This window comes from Terrapene carolina, unplaced genomic scaffold (genome assembly GCF_002925995.2).
Source record: "Terrapene carolina triunguis isolate 2854851 unplaced genomic scaffold, T_m_triunguis-2.0 Scaffold262, whole genome shotgun sequence".
Taxonomy (NCBI): domain Eukaryota; kingdom Metazoa; phylum Chordata; order Testudines; family Emydidae; genus Terrapene; species Terrapene triunguis.
In genome coordinates this window covers 5,391,276-5,409,489 of record NW_020664613.1, presented here as the reverse complement: position 1 = coordinate 5,409,489, position 18,214 = coordinate 5,391,276, and the positions used below count along the sequence as shown (strand labels likewise).

Below are 18,214 nucleotides of genomic sequence, written 5' to 3'. Positions count from 1 at the left end.
TCACACTTTAACTATTGTAATTTCTTCTCTCAGTGCCTACAACCTCATCACTTAAGTCCATTCAAAATGCTGCTGTTAAGAACACCATCTTGCTTGCAGCAGCTCTCGCAAAGTCCTTCACAACCTACTCCTGCACTACCTATCAGACCTTTTAATTTATCGCAAGGTCAACTCCTGCCTTTCCTTCATAAGTGATGCCAGGCTTGATTGCCTTGATTGCCCACTTCTGCAACAAGCACTTCCTCCTATGCTGCCCATTATGAGTGGAAAAAGATCTCAGTCAAAATCTAGAAAGTTGCTTACCTCATCCTCCTTTAAATCTCTCCCCTTCCTTAATGTATATATGAAATGGTAACCTGAGAATGTTGGTGACAAACTGTGATTGCTGCTCCTGATTGGCTAAGAATTGTGCACATTGCTGTTGTTATCCTGTCTTCTCCACACCACACGAACTTGCCTGTTTTGTCCACCTGTTATATCGTTGTTCAGATTGTAAAATCTTTGAAGAGACTGTCCTTTACTGTGTGTTTGTACAGCCCTGTACACGTTTTAGTCTAGTCTGGTTGGCGCTATCGATGCTAGCACAATATAAATGTTTGTTTATAGGCAGGGCTGGTAGCACTACCTTTTAAGGTTGCCTGACAATTTCCATTATAATTAAACTGAAAATAGGGTCTTGTAACTAACCATTTGGGCTAAAATTTTCCCTGCTGGGTGTCTGCCTCATTGAATTTTCTTGGAACATTTCAGCCAAACAGTTCAATTGTTTGCAAGAATGGAGCCAGGGAAAAATGCATTATTTTGCCATGTTACATTCTGGTGAACTTTTCTTTGAAAAATTGTAGTTCCCACATGCTTTGGAGTGGTGGGGATTTGAAATATGGCAGTGCAGGGGTGGGGAGCAGCAACGGGAGGCCTTTGTGTCAGAAATGCAGCTTTTGCTGGCCTTGAAAAAATCCACCCAAATTTGGCCAAGTTATAAGCCTTTCGGGGAAAATAATCAGTTTGCAAACGCATAATAGAGACTTTGATTTTTAACTGCTGAAATCTGACAGTTCTATCCTCTCTGAGCCCCTCTGAGTGCTGACCAGACTGACCATGTGCCATCCCCATAGGATGATTGTAGCCATGGGCTGGAGCATGCTCAGGGATTCAAAAAGACTTTCCCTGTAAGGGCTTGTCTACACTGGCACTTTACAGCGCTGCAATTTTCTCACTCAGGAATGTGAAAAAACACCCCCTTGAGCACAGCAAATTTCAGCGCTGTAAAGCGCCAGTGTAAACAGTGCACCAGCACTGGGAGCCACGCCCCTCGTGGAGGTGGTTTTTTAGAGCTCTGCCGCGACTACACAAGCCACGTTAAAGCACTTTAACATTGCCAGTGTAGACAAGCCCTAACTGTTGCTCTTGGCTAGGGTGACCAGACAGCAAGTGTGAAAAATCAGGACTGGGGGTGGGAGGTAATAGGAGCCTATATAGGAAAAAGACCCAAAAATCGGGACTGTCCCTATAAAATCGGGACATCTGGTCACCCTACTCTTGGCTGCTCTGGAGTAGGGCTTGCACTGGAACAAAGCATGGAGCCTGTCACTCCTATGCTTTCTGTGACTCCCTGCTGGTAGCAGCACAGCAGGGAGGAAGAAGCTATCTGATTTGAATTATGAGGGCACAAAATCCGGATGGGAGAAGGAAGAGTAGATTGGAACAAGAAATCTGGGATTTGGGAGGCTGCAGGGGGACTGACTGAGTTGGAGTGGGGAGATGGGCTGGCTGGGCAAAGAGACTGGCAGCTAGTGAAGGGGGTGCAGGATTACTGGGAGCCACTTGTCTTAGGGGGATGGGAGATTGAAATTAGACCAAGAACTGGGGGGAAATGGACAGGCTGGACAAGGAGATTGGGACTGAGGATGGGGAGAGGACGGGGGGAGTGGACCGGAGGAGGGGAGAGAGGGCTGATAGGTAGTTGGGGTACAGGTGGAGAACTGGGACTGGCTGGGCAAGGAGACTGGAACTGAATGTGTGGAGTGGAGACCGGGACTCAGCAGGGCTGGAGGGGGAGACTGGCATGAGAAGCCCAAGGAGTGGAGACAGACTGGGATTGGGACAAGGAGTCAGGGGTAAGGAGGAATCAGGACTAAGACATGGATGGGGCAGAAGGGGTCAAGCTTGGGTTTGGGGGGCAAATGGGAAAAAGAGTGTCCCCTAGAGCCTGCAGTGGAACCCAAGATTCCTGAGTCTCCCCATTCCTCTGCTTTCAGCAATATCTGTGAAACCCACTGGCAAACTGGGTCTCATCCCCCACTAATGCTGGTCCCCACACAGGATGACAACTTATCACTATCAGTTACTCTGTTAGCTTACGTGACAGAGGTAGATCTAAAGGTTGCAATCCTGGTGGTAACCCATGTGGGTGTCACTATGATGCCACATGATCAAAATTCTGTTTTTCCGGGTTTTTTTAAGAACCTAGGAAGTTACACAAACACCATTATGGAGGTTGCAAAGTCAACACTTAAATTACAAAATGCCAGAATTAAGGTGCTTGTGCAACCTTAATCCGGCCCCATTGTGTGTACTTTGATACAATCTTTAGTTCCATGATCACATACTATTTTTTTTCACAGGACTCCTGCCTCATTCAGTGTACAGGCTGGACCTGCTTTGGGGATGAATCAGGGTTGTGTAGTAAAGGAGACTGTTGTCTGTAGGACCCTGCTTCATCTGTTGCAGAAGATGGAAGGTTCGTAGTGAATAAGGCAGAGGATGGCTGGAACAGAAAGGGGGGACTTGTAGTTCAGACAGTTGAATGTTGTCCTGGAGAATTGGTTTCTGTCTCTACCTCTGCCACAGAGTTCCTGTGTGATGCTGGGGAAATCACGGAAACTAGACTTTTCAGAGGTGGTCAGTAATTGTGTATTCTCCATTTTCTGTGTGCCCAACTTCAGACTCTGGAGCCTGACCTGCAGAAGTGCTGAGCATTCACAACTGGCACTAAAACAGTGGGAGCTGTGCTTTAAACATACATCATTCAAACTGCTAGGCACCCTGAAAAATCAGGTTTCTCAAATTGAGCACCCAAAGTTAGTGGGTACTTTTGACCTTAATCTCACTGTGCCTCAGCTCCCCATCTGTAAAGTTAGGGATAATACCATCTCCTCACCAGGGTACAGTGATGATAAATTGATTTACATTTGTGAAGCATTTGGGCTTTTTTGTGATGCTCATCACTATAGTATCCAAGTGCTTCAGAACAGGGTTTGAATAGTGCCCAGTAAATAAGGCCCAGAGCCATATATTGAATGAGGACAAAACAAAATATTGAATAGCTCATTAAGTGAGCATCATCCATCCTGTGCACTGACTGAGGCAGAGGTCCTGTGATCACGTAATTAAAGACTGTATCATAATGTACGTGCACAGGGGGGCTGAATTAAGGTTGCACAGACAACCTTATTTCTGGCACTTCCTAACTTTTGACTGCTTGGCTTTGCAAACTTAATGTTCTTTTAACAACATTTTTTTGTGAATAGTAATGTGTTGTTCAAGGTATTCAGTGAATCATAGGAGCCCTTCCTGAAGTCTTGCTGTGATACTTTGAAGCCTGTTGGTGGAAAAAGCACTGGAGCAGCTGCTACTGTATGGATCCTTGATTTGGAAGGCAGACACACTACACTAATATACTTATTTGGACTGTATCAAATCCTTAAATGATAGAATTGCTGCTGGTCTCAGGTTTCAAATACATAGGCTCCCCAGGCTTAACACTCAGCAGGACTGAATCAGTTCTTCTGAGATTAGAGAAATATGGTTGTTTGCAATGCATGTCTCTTTCAGATGAGACTTAGGCCTGGTCTGTGATAGAAAGTTAGGTCAACATAACTATGTTGCTCAAGGATATAAAAAATCCACGCCGCTGAGCAGCGTAGTTAAACCAACCTAAGTCCCCATGTAAACAGCACTAGGTTGATGGAAGAATTCTTCCGTTGACCTAGCTACCGCCTCTTGGGGAGGTGGATTACTTACTCTGATGGGTAGGTCTTTACCAAATTCACGGTCCATTTTGGTCAATTTCACAGTCAGAGGGTTTTAAATATAGTAAATTTCATTCTTTCAGCTATTTCAATCTGAAATTTCACAGTGTTGTAATTGTAGGGGTTCTGACCCAAAAAGGACCTGGGCGGGTGTGGGGGGGGGGTGGAGTCACAAGGTTATTGTAGAGGGGGGTGCGGTACTGATACCCTTACTTCTGCGCTGCTGCTGCCTTCAGAGCTGGGCAGCAGGAGAGTGGCGGCTGCTGGCTGGGAGCCCAGCTCTGAAGACAGAGCCGCCACCAGTAGCAGCATAGAAGTAAGGATGGCATCGTATGGTATTGCCACCCTTACTTCTGTGCTGTTGCCTTCAAAGTTGGGTGTCCAGCCAATAGTCGCTGCTCTCTGGCTGCCGAGCTCTGAAGGCAGCACAGGAGTAAGGGTGGCAATACCGCAACCCCCCTAAAATAACCTTGTGACACACACACACACCCGCAACTCCCTTTTGAGTCAGGACCCCCAATATGAGAAATGCTGGTCTCCCCTGTGAAATCTGTATAGTATAGGATAAAAGCACACAAAAGACCAGATTTCATGGGCGGAGACCAGATTTCACAGTCAGTCTGATGCGTTTTTCATGGCTGTGAATTTGGTAGGGCCCTACTGTTGGGATAATCTTTCCTGTTGGCATAGGTAGTGTCTACGCCAGAGGTGGGCAAACTACGGCCCACGGGACTGTCCTGCCCGGCCCCTGCGCTCCTGGCCTGGGAGGCTAGCCCCCAGCCCCTCCCCTGCTGTCCCCTCTCCCCCACAGCCTCAGCTCGCTCGCTCTGCCACCGGTGCAATGCTCTGGGCGGTGGGGCTGTGAGCTCCTGGGGCAACGCAGCTGCAGAGCCTGGCCTTACCCGGTCTCTGTGCTGCGTGGCGGCGGCATGGCCTGGCTCCAGCTGGGCGGCGCGGCTGTAGCGGCGCCAGCCACCGGTGCTCCAGGCAGCGCGGTAAGGGAGCAGGGGAGGTTGGATAGAGGGCAGGGGAGTTCAGGGTGGTGGTCAGGGGGCGGGGGTGTGGATAGTGGTCGGGGGGGGAAACAGGGGGTTGAATGGGGGCAGGGATCCCGGGGGGGCAGTCAGGAAGGAGGGGGGTTGGATGGGGCATCAGGGCACAGGGAGAGGGTGGTTGGATGGGGCAGGGGTGCCAGGGGGGCTGTCAGGAATGAGAGGAGGGATTGGGTGGGGTGGCGGGGGCCTGGGGGTGGTCAGGGGACAGGGAGCAGGGGTGTGTGCATGGGGCAGGGAGTCCCAGAGGGGCTGTCAGGGAACGGGGGGTTGTATGGGGCAGGAGTCCGGGGGGGGGCAGATAGGCGGTGGGGGCCAGCCCACGACCCCCTCCCCTAACCAGCCCTCCATACAATTTACGAAACCCGATGCGCCCCTCAGGCCAAAAGGTTTGCCCGCCCCTGGTCTACGCTGAAGCGCTACAGCGGCGCAGCTGTAGCCCTGTAACTGTAGACAAGCCCTTAGAGACCGATTGGTACTTTCCTAACAATGGGTGATCAGTCTGGTGTTTTCCTCTTCCACCCCACCTCCCAGTTGTTCTCCAGCATTTAAGGTGCAGGTTATTTTGCTACTCACCAGGTTTGGGGCGATGGGTGGTTATGAGCTGCTCTTTGTTCAGGACTTGAAAAATGCACTTGCTCTTGAGGAGTAGGAAGTTTTCCTGGTAGTCTCTCATCACCTGCAGAATCTAAACTTTTCTTTAAAAATAAATTTCTAGCCTTGTGGTAGTTAATCTCCCAAATGTGAGATGAGTGTAAACCTATACAATGCTGTTTGAGGGAGTCTTTGCACAGATATTTCCAGAGCCTCTGCTACTACTTAGAGCTTTGCAAGCTGATGTCATCAAGGCTTCTCACATGAGTAAAGTTACTCATGTGCATAAATGTTTACCAGAGTGGGGCTTAAGTGCTGATTTGTGTCCAAGTATAGGGTTAGGACATCCCAGTCAAGCACCCAAACTTGAAAATTTAGCTTCTTGTCAATGGGGAGCTTTTTTATTCTTTGTCACTTAGTTATTTGGTAAATCTACATGATTAGACATCAGATTTTTGAATAAATACAATGGGTATCAAATACTACTTACACTAAGCAGTTTTTAAATAGTTTAAATAGCAAGATAGTTTTTACCTCTGTAAATAAAGTTACTAAAGCTTCAAGGAAAAACATAGATGCAGTAGTTAATGAAGTGAAAGCTTTTGTTAATATGTTTGTTAATGTATTACATTCAAATTGGAAAAACTCTTTTAGGTACTGTGTTTGCAAGAAGTACAAGAGGACCATTTTGGAATGGAAATCAAGCCGAGTTTGGAATATTTGGGTATGATGGAACACTTTTGTCCCACATTTCATTACATTTTCCTTTTTTAATGTACTTATAAGAAATAATCTACGTGGAATGAAGAGAGAGACGTTTTTCATATGGCAAAAATTAGATAAATAGGTGTTACTTTAAGACCTGCTCTTGCACTCTTTATTTTGGCAAACTCATTAATGCCTGAATTTTGCCTGCATATGAAGTACAGAACTGGGCCCATAACTGCTTTCAAATGAATTTACTTAAGACTTGATCCTGTAAATTGCTGAGTGCCCTCAGCTTTCATTGGCTTCACTGGGAAAGGAGGCCACTCATCACTTCACAAGAGATGCTTAAAACATGCAAGTCAGTCCCTTAAATTCTGGAGGGATGTAGATGTTGGATCTCAATTCTAGGTATAACTGAAGCTACAAATCAGAAACAGTCTTGTTGATTGGCTTCTAAATTCTATATTATGTATGCTTTAGAGTTTAGTGTAACCATTTATGTAAGCTGCTGTGTGTTCCCTGAAGTGGTTAATACACTCATTCTATCTTGATAATTTATAGTATACTTTCATAAATAGTTATTTTTAATTGCTGTGGAAGATATACTGCTTCAGTCATACATAGAATTGTAGAAAATACTTACCTTTTGTGACAGGTACAGCTAATGGAAAATATTATAATCCCAAAATAATGTATCGGTAATGTTGAATATAAATGTCTTGCTCTGTATGAAAAGAACTTTCAAAAAAGCTTGTCATTTCTAAGCTGTGTTGGGTACAAGGCACTCTTAATTTATTGAGAAGGCACTGGGAGCTTATCTTGAGACCATGCAGCTCTTACTACTGTAAAGCAAATTTCAGAAAGTTGGGTGATTATCATAACATTACTGTTTTAATATAAACTACTGGGTTTTTAAAGCTGTCAGACAATCATTTCTGACCTACAGAAATCTGTCAAGTACTGTTCTTAATACGAATGTTTCACAAGTGAAGCATTATTAAGCTACTCTGGTAGCACCCTGAATAAACTTTAAAGCATCAATCATTTTACATTTGACTTCTCCTATGACACATGAGAAGCACCATGCTGAGTATCTTAAATCATTAGTTTAGAAGTATATACACCACAGACAATACTGGATTGGATTTATTGTTCAAGTTAACTTCTCACATCCAAGTTTTTCTTTCCTTTCTGAGTTCCTCAGGTGTATGATGTATAGCCTCAGAAATCTGGTTTTATTTTAACAAGTCACACCAAACATAGACATATCTGTAAAGGAGAAATGATATGGTTACATGTATCTTTCCTCTTTCAGAGAATGCAAAAGTGAACTTTTTCCCTCCCGGAAAACAAAAGTGCTATTCGGGGCCTGAAATTTGAATGTGGGTTGTTGAGCTATAAAGTTTGCCCTCTTGGGATGGCAGTACAGTACTGAAGCGAAGCAACTCTTATTTTGAAAGATGAAGATCATGGGCCTGATGCTCACTTACACTTTAGCCCCTTTACACTGCTCAGTCAGTGTACAGAGCAGTGTAAACAGCTCTTTAGGTAAATGAGTATCAGGCTCTGTGTTAACATGTGCACTAGCAGAGTGATTCACTTCCCCCCCCCCCCCCCAGCAGCCATTAAAGTAAAAGGGGATTTATTGGTAAGAATATTATTGGGAGGCATATTTTTAGAAAGTCATTTATAAAGACTTTTTTCTCTTTACATATGTATTTAATTATGCAAAACAGCATCCATTATAATCCCCCTGTTTTCAGATGCTTACATTCTTTTTTATAATTAGTTTTCAGACACAGACCAAATATGGCACATTTCAGTCCAAAAGGTGAAGATCTCAAAGTTAGGAACATTTGAAAATGGGTACAGTGGAAACTTTTTGAAGCCTTAACTATAGCAGGCTCAGGTATTGACTACTATGGGAAAACAATAGCATGAGCTATGTTCTTGTTTTGTTTTTTTTTCATTAATATTCACATTTCTTTCCTATAGGTTATCATTGTGAATATAAAATGAGGACAGGAAGGAAACCCGATGGCTGTGCTATTTGCTTCAAAATTTCCAAATTTAACCTCATCTCTTCAAACCCAGTGGAATTTTTCCGCCATGATATTCCACTCTTGGACAGAGACAATGTTGGACTAGTGTTGCTTCTGCAGCCCAGATTTCACTGTAAAGCTACTGCTGCAGTCTGTATAGCCAACACGCATCTGCTGTATAATCCAAGGCGAGGGGACATTAAACTGACCCAACTGGCAATGTTACTGGCAGAGATTGCCAGTGTTGCCCATCAGAAAGATGGTAGATTCTGTCCTATTATCATTTGTGGTGACTTCAACTCTGTTCCTGGTTCTCCACTGTACAGTTTTATAAAGGAAGGAAAGCTGAATTATGAAGGACTACCTATAGGAAAGGTAGGTGTTCTTTTCATCTCAAGTAAGAATTGATGCTGGTGGAAAAGGAATATTTTATGGAGTGACACTGGCCACCTGTCATGGGGTGCACCATTCACCGCTTATCTGGTGCCTCCTCCTGATCAGTTGTGGGATTAGCTCTCGAGATCGACACCCCTTCTCGTGGTCACATGCCATCACATTGTCTCTCTCAGGTCTGCAGCTCCTCTCATTGCTGGAACCGCAGTGTCTTCATGACACAGCCCTCCGGCTAGGTCACTCAGCATTCCCCCTTTCAGGATACAGTCCTTCAATTCTCTATCACCACCACAGTAACCCAGGCAGTCTTCCTGTTCTATACCACAGTCTCTGCAATGCCCTCAGTGACTTGTAGGGGAATCCAAGCTCATTCACTACTCCAGGTTCCAGTCCAGGGACCCTACATCCAGCAGTTCTGGGCTTTCCTCTCACTGCTCCTTCCCTGGACTGCTTCCTACAATTCCTGGTTCCCCTTCTTGCCTGGGTATAATAGCGCCAAACCCTCATCCCTTTTCCCAGCAGCAGCCCCTGTCTGTTGCAAGCTTCCTGGCTTTGAACCTGCTTGCAATCAATTCCCCACTCTCTGGCTTTCCTTCCAGGTGCAGCCTGTAGAGTTAATAGGCCTACCTGACCACCTTAACCCTTTCCAGTTCTGTGTGGAGTTGAGTTTCCATTAGAAGCCTGATTTTTGACCTCCACTCTAAAATCTACAAACAAAGGAAAGTCTGCCACAGAATTGCTATGCTAGGTCTGAGGCTGACTCGGTGTTTTGTTTCAGAAGTGCAACTTCAACTCTAACGTTTTAAAACATATAAACAATTGTTCTTGAAAGTGGTATATGTTCAGTTACAGATAGGTATCTGGACCTAACCTCTGGCTTAATTTAAGTCTTGTCTTCACGTAGACCACAGCTGTAGTGCTTTAGTGAAGATTCTCCTATGCCAACGGAAGAGCTTCTCCCATTGGCGCAGTTAATCCACTTCCCTAAGAAGCGGGAACTATGTTGGCGGGAGAAGCTCTCCCATTGACATAGTGCTGTCTACATGGGAGGTAGGTCAGTAAAACTGTCACTCGGGTGTGGATTTTTTACACCCCTGAGTGACGTAGTTATACTGATACAGGTCTGTAGTGTAGATCTGGCCCATTTTTCTGGGAACACTTTAAATGCCAAGTCTAGCACTTGGCAAGTGTTCCTTTTCTTTTGTAAAGGGTAATTTTTCCCCAAAAAGAATTTTATTTAAGTATTAAGATATTCCTTTTACAACTGGCAATACAATAGGGCCTATGTTATCAGTCAGGCTAAGACCAAACTTCCCTTTTCATTAACTTGGCTTAAATGTCCATAAAACATGTTCTACTGACAGAGTAAAATACTGTTCCACCTTACGTCATTATTAGTTTTGATTTAAGTGTCTCAGGTTTTTGTGTGGGAGGAGATTTAATCACAGACCTTCTGATCCTGTTCAAAAGGATTATTCTCACATTATGGATGAGCCGGGGCTGAATTGGTTAGCGTAAGTGTAAAGTCAAAGTTATGATTGCTAGGTGACCAGAGTAGAAGCCATGTTTGAATGTGGCACCACATTCAAAGATATTTTATGTGAGTTTAGTGTGAATATAGCCATTCGACATATCACAAATAGCTATTTAATTTGAAGTGACTAAAGCATTTACACTAGGGAAATGTGAATTTTCCATTATTGGTGTTAACTGCCCATCAGCTGCCAACCCCATTTTCAGCCCCCTTTTGATTTTCTCCCAGAAGAATAAATGCCCCGTTGTTAAAAGCAATGTCAGCAGTCCGTGACCTGTTTACACTAGAGCATTTGTTGTTGCTCACAAGAGGTCTTCATATTCTCTGTCTAGTCTCACAAGAACTATTTTACAAAATAGGATTGTTGTAAAGATGTTGATAAGTGAGAGCAAATTGCATATAAAGAATATCATGGTTTAGCAGAGAAAGCTTTGAGGAGCTGCTACAAAAGGCATGTTTGTAAGGCATGTATAGAAGAGTGGACTCACTGCAAGTGTGCCCCCTCGTGGCTGGGTGTAGCGTAACAGCTTTGCCTTTTCTAGCATCCCCTGCTGATGGTTATTCTGGTCCTTTAGTGGTCTTTCTCTTCTCACATTTTGGCCCTCCAGCCAGGTCACATTTTAGTTCCATGCTCCTTTCATGGTAACAAAGACCCACAAACAAAAGTCCAACAAATCAATCCAAGGGACTCTGGCTTCTGACTCAGGGTCCATTGGCCCTTACCCCCATCTCTCCAGGCTCTGAATTGCCCTGATCCCCTTAATTCTGGGGGCTTCACACCACTTTTCCAGTGGGTAGTATGAGAATGCAGGCCCAGTCTCTATGCTGGGTTCCAGTCCAGAGAACCTAGGATGAGCAGCCAAGGTCTGCTCTGTCAGACTCATTTCCACCACCTCTCTGGACTCCTTTGTATCATTAGTTTTTCTTCAAGCCTTTTTCTCCAGCCCCTTTCTGGGTTTTTTTGTAAAGACCAACACCTCCCAGAAGGTCTCCCTAGAGATCTGGTTTGTATCCCTGCGTCAGGATCAGCCAGAGGAGCTTGCTCCAGACTTGTGTGTTCCAGATATCTCCCGCTTTGTAGTGCCCCGAGTGTGACAGCAGAGTTCTTGCCTTTCTCCCTGGAGCCTCTCAATGTCCAGTCCAAATGATTTACTTGTCACAGCCTCTTGGACTTAACTGCCTCTGGTTTCCTGCTGGCTCAAGACAACCTGCCTCTGGCCCTAGGATTCACTGCCCCTGGCCTCCCAATCTTCCTCCTGGCTTGAGGCCCTCCAGTTTTGGCTCTAGGCTTCAGGCCTCCCAGACTTCTCAGCCTTTAGCCCAAGAGAGGAAACACCCTCTACACCTCATCTGGGTATCCTCCATTGCCTTCCTTCCACTGCCCTGTGCGCCTTCCTTTCTGAAGATCCAGCTCCTCCCAGTCTGAGTTTGGTCACCAATTACACCTTATGGCCTAATTGGGCTTAACTGTCCACTGTTTGGTTCATACACTCCATCACAGCATGGATAAGAAAAGTGAACTCTTTAGCAGTATGTCTTTTGTTAATTGGATCACAGTTGACTTAAAAAAAAAAGTTTGCAAAATTAAAATTTTGCACAGGTATCTTGTGAACTAAATCAGATTGTTTGAAACAATTGTATATCTTTTTTAGGTGTCTGGTCAAGAACAGTTTCCTAGGGGACAAAGAATCTTAACTATTCCAATTTGGCCCCCAAGTCTAGGCATTTCACAGAGCTGTGTGTATGAGGTACAACAGCAGCGACAAGAAGAAAACACAGGTCAGTTTCTGAACAGGTAAACTTAGTGCTTCTATGAAAACATCACCCAGATTTACTGTTGAAGACCAGATATTTTTTCATTTAAAAAAAATGGGCCCCAGTCTTGCAAACATGAGCTCAGTGGGACTACTTAGGGATAATGGTTTTTCACCATCCTAGGCATTTGCAGGCCTTAGAAAAATAAATTCCTTTGAGATTAACATGCAGTAGGTGACTGAAAATATTAGAAACGTTGTTGGATATTTTTAAACCCTTCCTTCTAAATCTACTTTTTGTCTTTATATTCAAGGTTAAACATACATTCAGCTCATCTGAATTGCTCTGTAATTTGAAACGGTATGTTTCTAGGTAAAGTTTTCTGGAAAGGTACAGATTTGTTTGAAGGGGCTCTAATGAAACTGGGCAATTCAATCCAGTTTTTATTAATTTGATCTTTCCCATCAAAAGAAAAATAAACAGCATTTGAAGATGTCCTAGGCTACTTTTCCTATAGTTTTTCTCCAATGGTCTTAATGATCTCGTTTAAAACTTAGATTAGAAATTCTCTTTATTTTTGTAGGTGGAGAGAAAAAAGAAGCGAAACTGGAGCACACAGAAGAGATCATAATAGCAGCTGAAAAGTAAGTCTTGGAAAATCTGAGAAGGCTGTTTGGTGGCTCCTATTTTAAATAAAAAAAAAAACAAAAAACCTTGAGCATATATGGTATGATTTCAAATTAGATAACTGATAAAACTGTACGTGGTCTTCTAATTGGGTTTTGTATCTGCCCATGTAGGTTGTTAAAATATACATATTTACATGTCTTTATTTACATGCACATTATCTCATCTCACACACACACACACACACACACACACACACACACCATTTTCAAAAATAGACATCACCACACCTAAACACTCATCTACTCAAGTAAAAGTCTCAAAAATGGAGTCAGTGCAGTTTTCAGAGCGATTGTAATATTTCCTCTGACATTTCACAACTGTGTTCTGGTGAGTTAGTTCCTGCACCCTTGAATTGTCAGAGCAGCTAGAAGATGTGAATAAAAATAAACTAAAATTAAATTGTATATTTCATCATTCTTATACTGGTGGTCTTACTTTCAGCAACTATACTCGTTCAAAAGCATGGCTGCCTATTGTTTTCAAAAGTAGTAATTGGAGAACAGAATCCAGAAAAATTTGGATTAGGATAACTATGCAAAGGGCAAAAAATCATCTTTCATTTAAAAGTAAAAGAAAAGATAACCACAGATGGGAAAGGATTAGAATTATGTATTGTAAAGGACCATTTCTGTATACGGCAGCTGATGCATTTTATTCCAAACTAAGGAGCTGAGGTTAAGGAAATATCAAGACAGGCTACAGGGCAAGTTCCATCTCTCCTCATTAAACAATACTTTTGACATCTGTTTACTTTTGGATATAACCGGCACTCTTTGTTTTATAGTGATGTAGCAAAGCCATAGAATTTGGGGCCAGCTGCAGAAATCTGTTTATAAGTGGCAGCTCTATCCAGCTGCTTAAATTCTCATATTTCCTCCCATTTTGATCATTTTGGAGATGCTGGTTTATAAATGTTAATAAGTATCCTTATTGGGAAACAAAGAACTGTGGTAAGGAAGAGGAGATGGATCAAACTGGATAGAACAGGAAAAAGTTTAATTATTTAAAAAACCCTCCTCCCCAAGAATTCCATATTGGACAGGCGTGGAGACAGGTACTTCCTTTCTGTTTTTAGACTCATAACTAAGTTTTTAAAAAATAAAAAGCCTAAAAGCTTTAAAAGATTTAATGTGAAAACTCCTAGTTAGACCAAAAGCTTACTTAAAAAATCGAGAGTTGGCTTCCAGTTTAGACTGGCATGGAAGGACATGTGGTTGGTGTCAGGAGGAAGGAAGAATACAGTAATTACATGGGTGGAAGAGCTAATCAAGATGAAGCACTTAACCGAAGGTCTGGCCTACATTACAAATTTAGGTTGACTTAACTACATCATTCAGGGCTGTGAAAAATTTCACTCCCTGTGCAATGTAATTAAGCCATCCTCAGTCATGGTTGATGGAGGAATTCTTTCATCAATTAGCTACTGCCTCTTGCTGAGATGGATTACTACAGTAATGGAATAACCCCTTCCATCTACACTACAGGAATACAGCTGTGCTGCTGTGACATTTCTAGTGTAGATTGACCCTAAATCTCTTTGAAAGTCAATGGGACAGGATCCTAAGTGTTAAATCACTTGAAAATCGGACTTAGGCCATGTCTACACTACCACTTATGTCGGCAAAACTTATGTCACTTGGTGTGAAAAAACAGATCCCTGGTCGACATAAGTTTTTTACTGGCAAAAGCTCTTGTGTGCACAGCGCTATGTCAGCGGGAGACCTCTCTCCTGTTGGCATAGAGCGGCTACACGAGCGATCTTATAGCAGTGCAGCTGTGCCACCCACCGTAAGTTTGCTAGTGTAGACATGGACTCCTTTGAAAATTGTACCTTAGGGTCCCTGCTCCAAGAAGTTAACAAGATGCAAAACATTAGAAAGTTACTTAGCACACTCGGGGGGGTTTAAAAATAAAGACTCTGTTTATGCAGCTTATTTGTTTTGCTGTAATAACTAAATACATGTGTTTTATTAATGACTAAGTCTTTTACTTAGTAGCGATAATGAAGTAAAATACCTGTGTAATTCTGTTTAGGTTTCCTTCAAAATTACAACACCACTTTAGATTATCTTCGGTCTATTCTCACTACTTACCTGAAAGTGGGATTCCAGAAGTAACAACTTGTCACTCCAGAAGTGCTGTCACTGTGGATTACATTTTCTATTCTGCAGCAAAGGATGATAGTGCTGCTCAGCCAGGTAAAGAAGCTGAATTCAAGCACTAAAGTTCTCTTTAAGAATATCTCCCTGCTGAATGATGAAGTTCAGAATCTAGCCTAAAAGGAGGCATATTGGTAAATTTCACAGATCTCAAGTACACAAAAGATACTAACCTCAGTGATTTACAGGTGCCCAAACATTTTGAACATGTGAACTGTTCCCTCACTGATTAAGGGTACAGTCTTAACTCTTCCTGTCCTTTATTTTCTCCTCTACTGATTCATGTTAGCTTGTTGCTTGCTGGGATCATTGTAGTACATAGGGAACGTCCTCTGTAGAACACTGCAGTGGCCTGCACCGTTTCTTTTACCAAACACTTTGACACTTATGTGGTCATCATTGTCTCCTTGACTATAAGATTCAAGGAGTTGAGGACTCCTGATAAGCATTAATTAAAGAAGTGAACACCAAGGTAATATCACTGTCATTCGGTAGCCTATGTGAGCTTAGTGACTAGACCAGTGATATGATTGGTTCACATTTTCAAGAATATGATGAACAGAGATTTCAGATGTGTTAGAGATGAGATATGACAACTTCTGCATGAGTGTCTGAAGAAGTGAGGTTCTTACCCACGAAAGCTTATGCTCCCAGTACTTCTGTTAGTCTTAAAGGTGCCACAGGACCCTCTGTTGCTTTCTGCATGAGTGGTCATGTGTAAAATTACCTTGGAGCAGCATTAGTGTTTTCTCAAGAGATGACCTATGTGGTTTTGAGATCTCTTGGTATGGGGTGAAAAATCACAAGTGTGTGTGTGTGTGTACCTGTGCCGCAATTTTGTGGTTGCAGTTGCAGCTAAAACTCACCAGATGGTGCAAGGAAGACACAACACATCTGGGTGGGTGCTTCATTGGTAACGTTTAAATGCCAAGAACGGGTAATGTACCACTTACTGTATCTTGTTGTGGGTTCCCTGAGAGACAAATTTCCATGTTTTACAATTGGCCATCTGCTTTGCTTCATCCTACATCATCATACAGGATAATGAGCCTTTTATATTGCTTGAAATCCTTTTAGTTTCACAAAACCATTATACAGTGCAGCCTGGCCAGCTGAATCATTCTAGGGGTAAATCCCATAACAGGGAGACCTGCGTTCCACTCCTACCTTAAGCACAGTCTTCCAGTGTGGCCTTTTCAAATTGCTTAACCATCTGTGCCTCAGTTTTCTATACACTACCAAATGTAAAAGGAAAAAATGCAAGAAAATTAATCTAGCTTCAAGGACTTGGATTTGCAATGTGCTGAAAACTTCTGCAAGGTGCCATGTGCCCTCAACTGCCCCTGACTTCAGTGTGAGTTAAGGATACTCAGCACCTTGCAAGACTGAGCCCTAAACACCTAGAATGTATATATTATGGTAGTGCCATTGCATGCCCTAATTAAGTTTGTATTCAGTTTTGCTCTGAAAACAGGAGTTCAAGCTCTGTTTCATATGAAAAACAGTGTATCTGCCGCAAACTTTCAGCATATAATTTGAGTAAAACTTGAATTTTCTGAGTAGTTTCAAGAAAATCGGTTAATTAGTTTCTAAGTGCTAATAAATTAAAAAATGGCCTAATAACGAGTTCGCATTTTAAGTCTCGTAATGTTTTGGGCCTCGTTAGCTTATAAACTACAGGTTGTAGAAAGTCTAGACTTTGTACATAGTAAGTTTGGGAGTGGAGGGGTCTCTGGAGCTAGGTCATTTTATTAATTAACCAAAAAAATGGGTTTTACTGCATAGCTGTTGGTTTATTCTAGCTTAGTTGAGGGAAATCAGTTTGAGACCCAGCTTTTGGGTCTTTGTAGCCCAGGAGTTCTGTGGTACTGTTCAGACAGTTCAGGAGCACTCCTGAACCAGCTGAATAGTTTCATCCATGAAGATCAGGATCGTTGCCACAGCAACTGTAGCTTTGAAGACCAGGATGTGTGTGAAAAGTTCAACTGGTTCAGGATCTGTGCTGAGGCTGTATTCCTGAGCTGACTGAACAGTTTCACAGTGACTAGGCTTGTCTTCAGTGCAGTCAGAGTTGCTGGCTTGTTAGAGCTCTGCAAAGCTGTTCAGCTGCTTGAAGAGTGAAGTTCCTGAACCAGCTGAGTAGTTTCATGGAGACCAAAAGTAGCTGCTGGCTTGCTGAAGACCAGGAGTTCTGTGAAACTGTTCAGCTGTGAAGCTCTTAAACTATCTTCTTTTCATGGATAAAGCAACAGTTACTGTGTCAAAGGTCTTGTTTGTTTGTTATGTATAGAATGATCTTAACTCTCTCAAAACATAGTGGATATAATCAGCTGTGAAGTGATTTGTGCAAATTTGTGTATAGCATCATTGTTACCAAAGTGTTGTATTAAGACATCACAAGCCACTCCTCCCAGGTTGGAGTCCTCCTTCCATGTATAAGGTGGGTGTGGGTATGTATGATTTGGCTCACAACTATGTGTTTTCTGCAAATACTTTTCTTCTTTTCTTTTTATGTAGGAGCCGAAGATACTTTTGATGGAGGTCTGAAGCTTCTTGGTAGATTATCACTTTTAACAGAGCAAGATCTGTGGACAGTTAATGGTCTTCCCAATGACCATAACTCTTCTGATCACCTGTCCTTACTAGCTCAGTTCAGGCTTATTGAAGAATAATTCCCAAATTATTTTTATATCTGCACTTTCCTTCACCGTCTCTTCTTCCTGTATTTTTTTTTAATTCAAGGACTTTCAGACTGGTTAAAGTAAGTTTGCCTGCATGCTGAATTTTTAGTGTTGTGTAAAGTAGAGTTTTTAAAGAGATTTCTTTATAAAGTTGCTTAAATTACTTTGTGGAGTCATTAAGACAAAAAGAAATGAGTTTACATTAGCTTCCTCTTTTTGATAATGGAAAATGTCTGTGCCATAATCTGAAAATGGCATTATTTTTAAAAAAGATGTTTTTATTGTAAATCATAGTAAAATGGGTGATGGTTCTTAAGTACAGTGTATTTCTCTCAATCCTTCAAGCAAAAGATTGTGTGTGTTTGTAGCAAGCTTCATAATGAGCTCAAAGTAGATATCTATGTAGTTTCAAGTGTATTCTATTTCAAGTTGCTTTTGTTGCCCTCCCTAAATATCTAAATATCGGGCACAATCTTGGAGTCCCTCAGCAGGAATTTAGCTAGTGCCAGGGCAGCAGGATTGGGCCTATTCTTGCAGTATAGTAATTAGTTATGCTCTAAAAAGTGATTGTGTAA

General features: G+C 42.6%; 1 protein-coding gene across 3 annotated transcripts in view; it reads left to right on the top strand.

Moving 5' to 3' along the window:
- The window catches only part of ANGEL2 (angel homolog 2), a 31,585-nt gene extending 13,630 nt beyond the window's left edge, over nt 1–17,955 (top strand). For all 3 annotated transcript variants that reach the window (XM_024196293.2, XM_024196294.2, XM_024196292.2), the window contains 6 exons: nt 6,332–6,401; nt 8,381–8,802; nt 12,007–12,133; nt 12,693–12,753; nt 14,834–14,997; nt 17,476–17,955. In XM_024196293.2, coding sequence (XP_024052061.2) covers nt 6,332–6,401; nt 8,381–8,802; nt 12,007–12,133; nt 12,693–12,753; nt 14,834–14,997; nt 17,476–17,630 — 999 coding nt within the window. In that variant the 3' untranslated portion in view covers nt 17,631–17,955. The remainder of the gene's footprint in view (nt 1–6,331; nt 6,402–8,380; nt 8,803–12,006; nt 12,134–12,692; nt 12,754–14,833; nt 14,998–17,475) is intronic.
- Nucleotides 17,956–18,214: the final 259 nt, after the last annotated feature.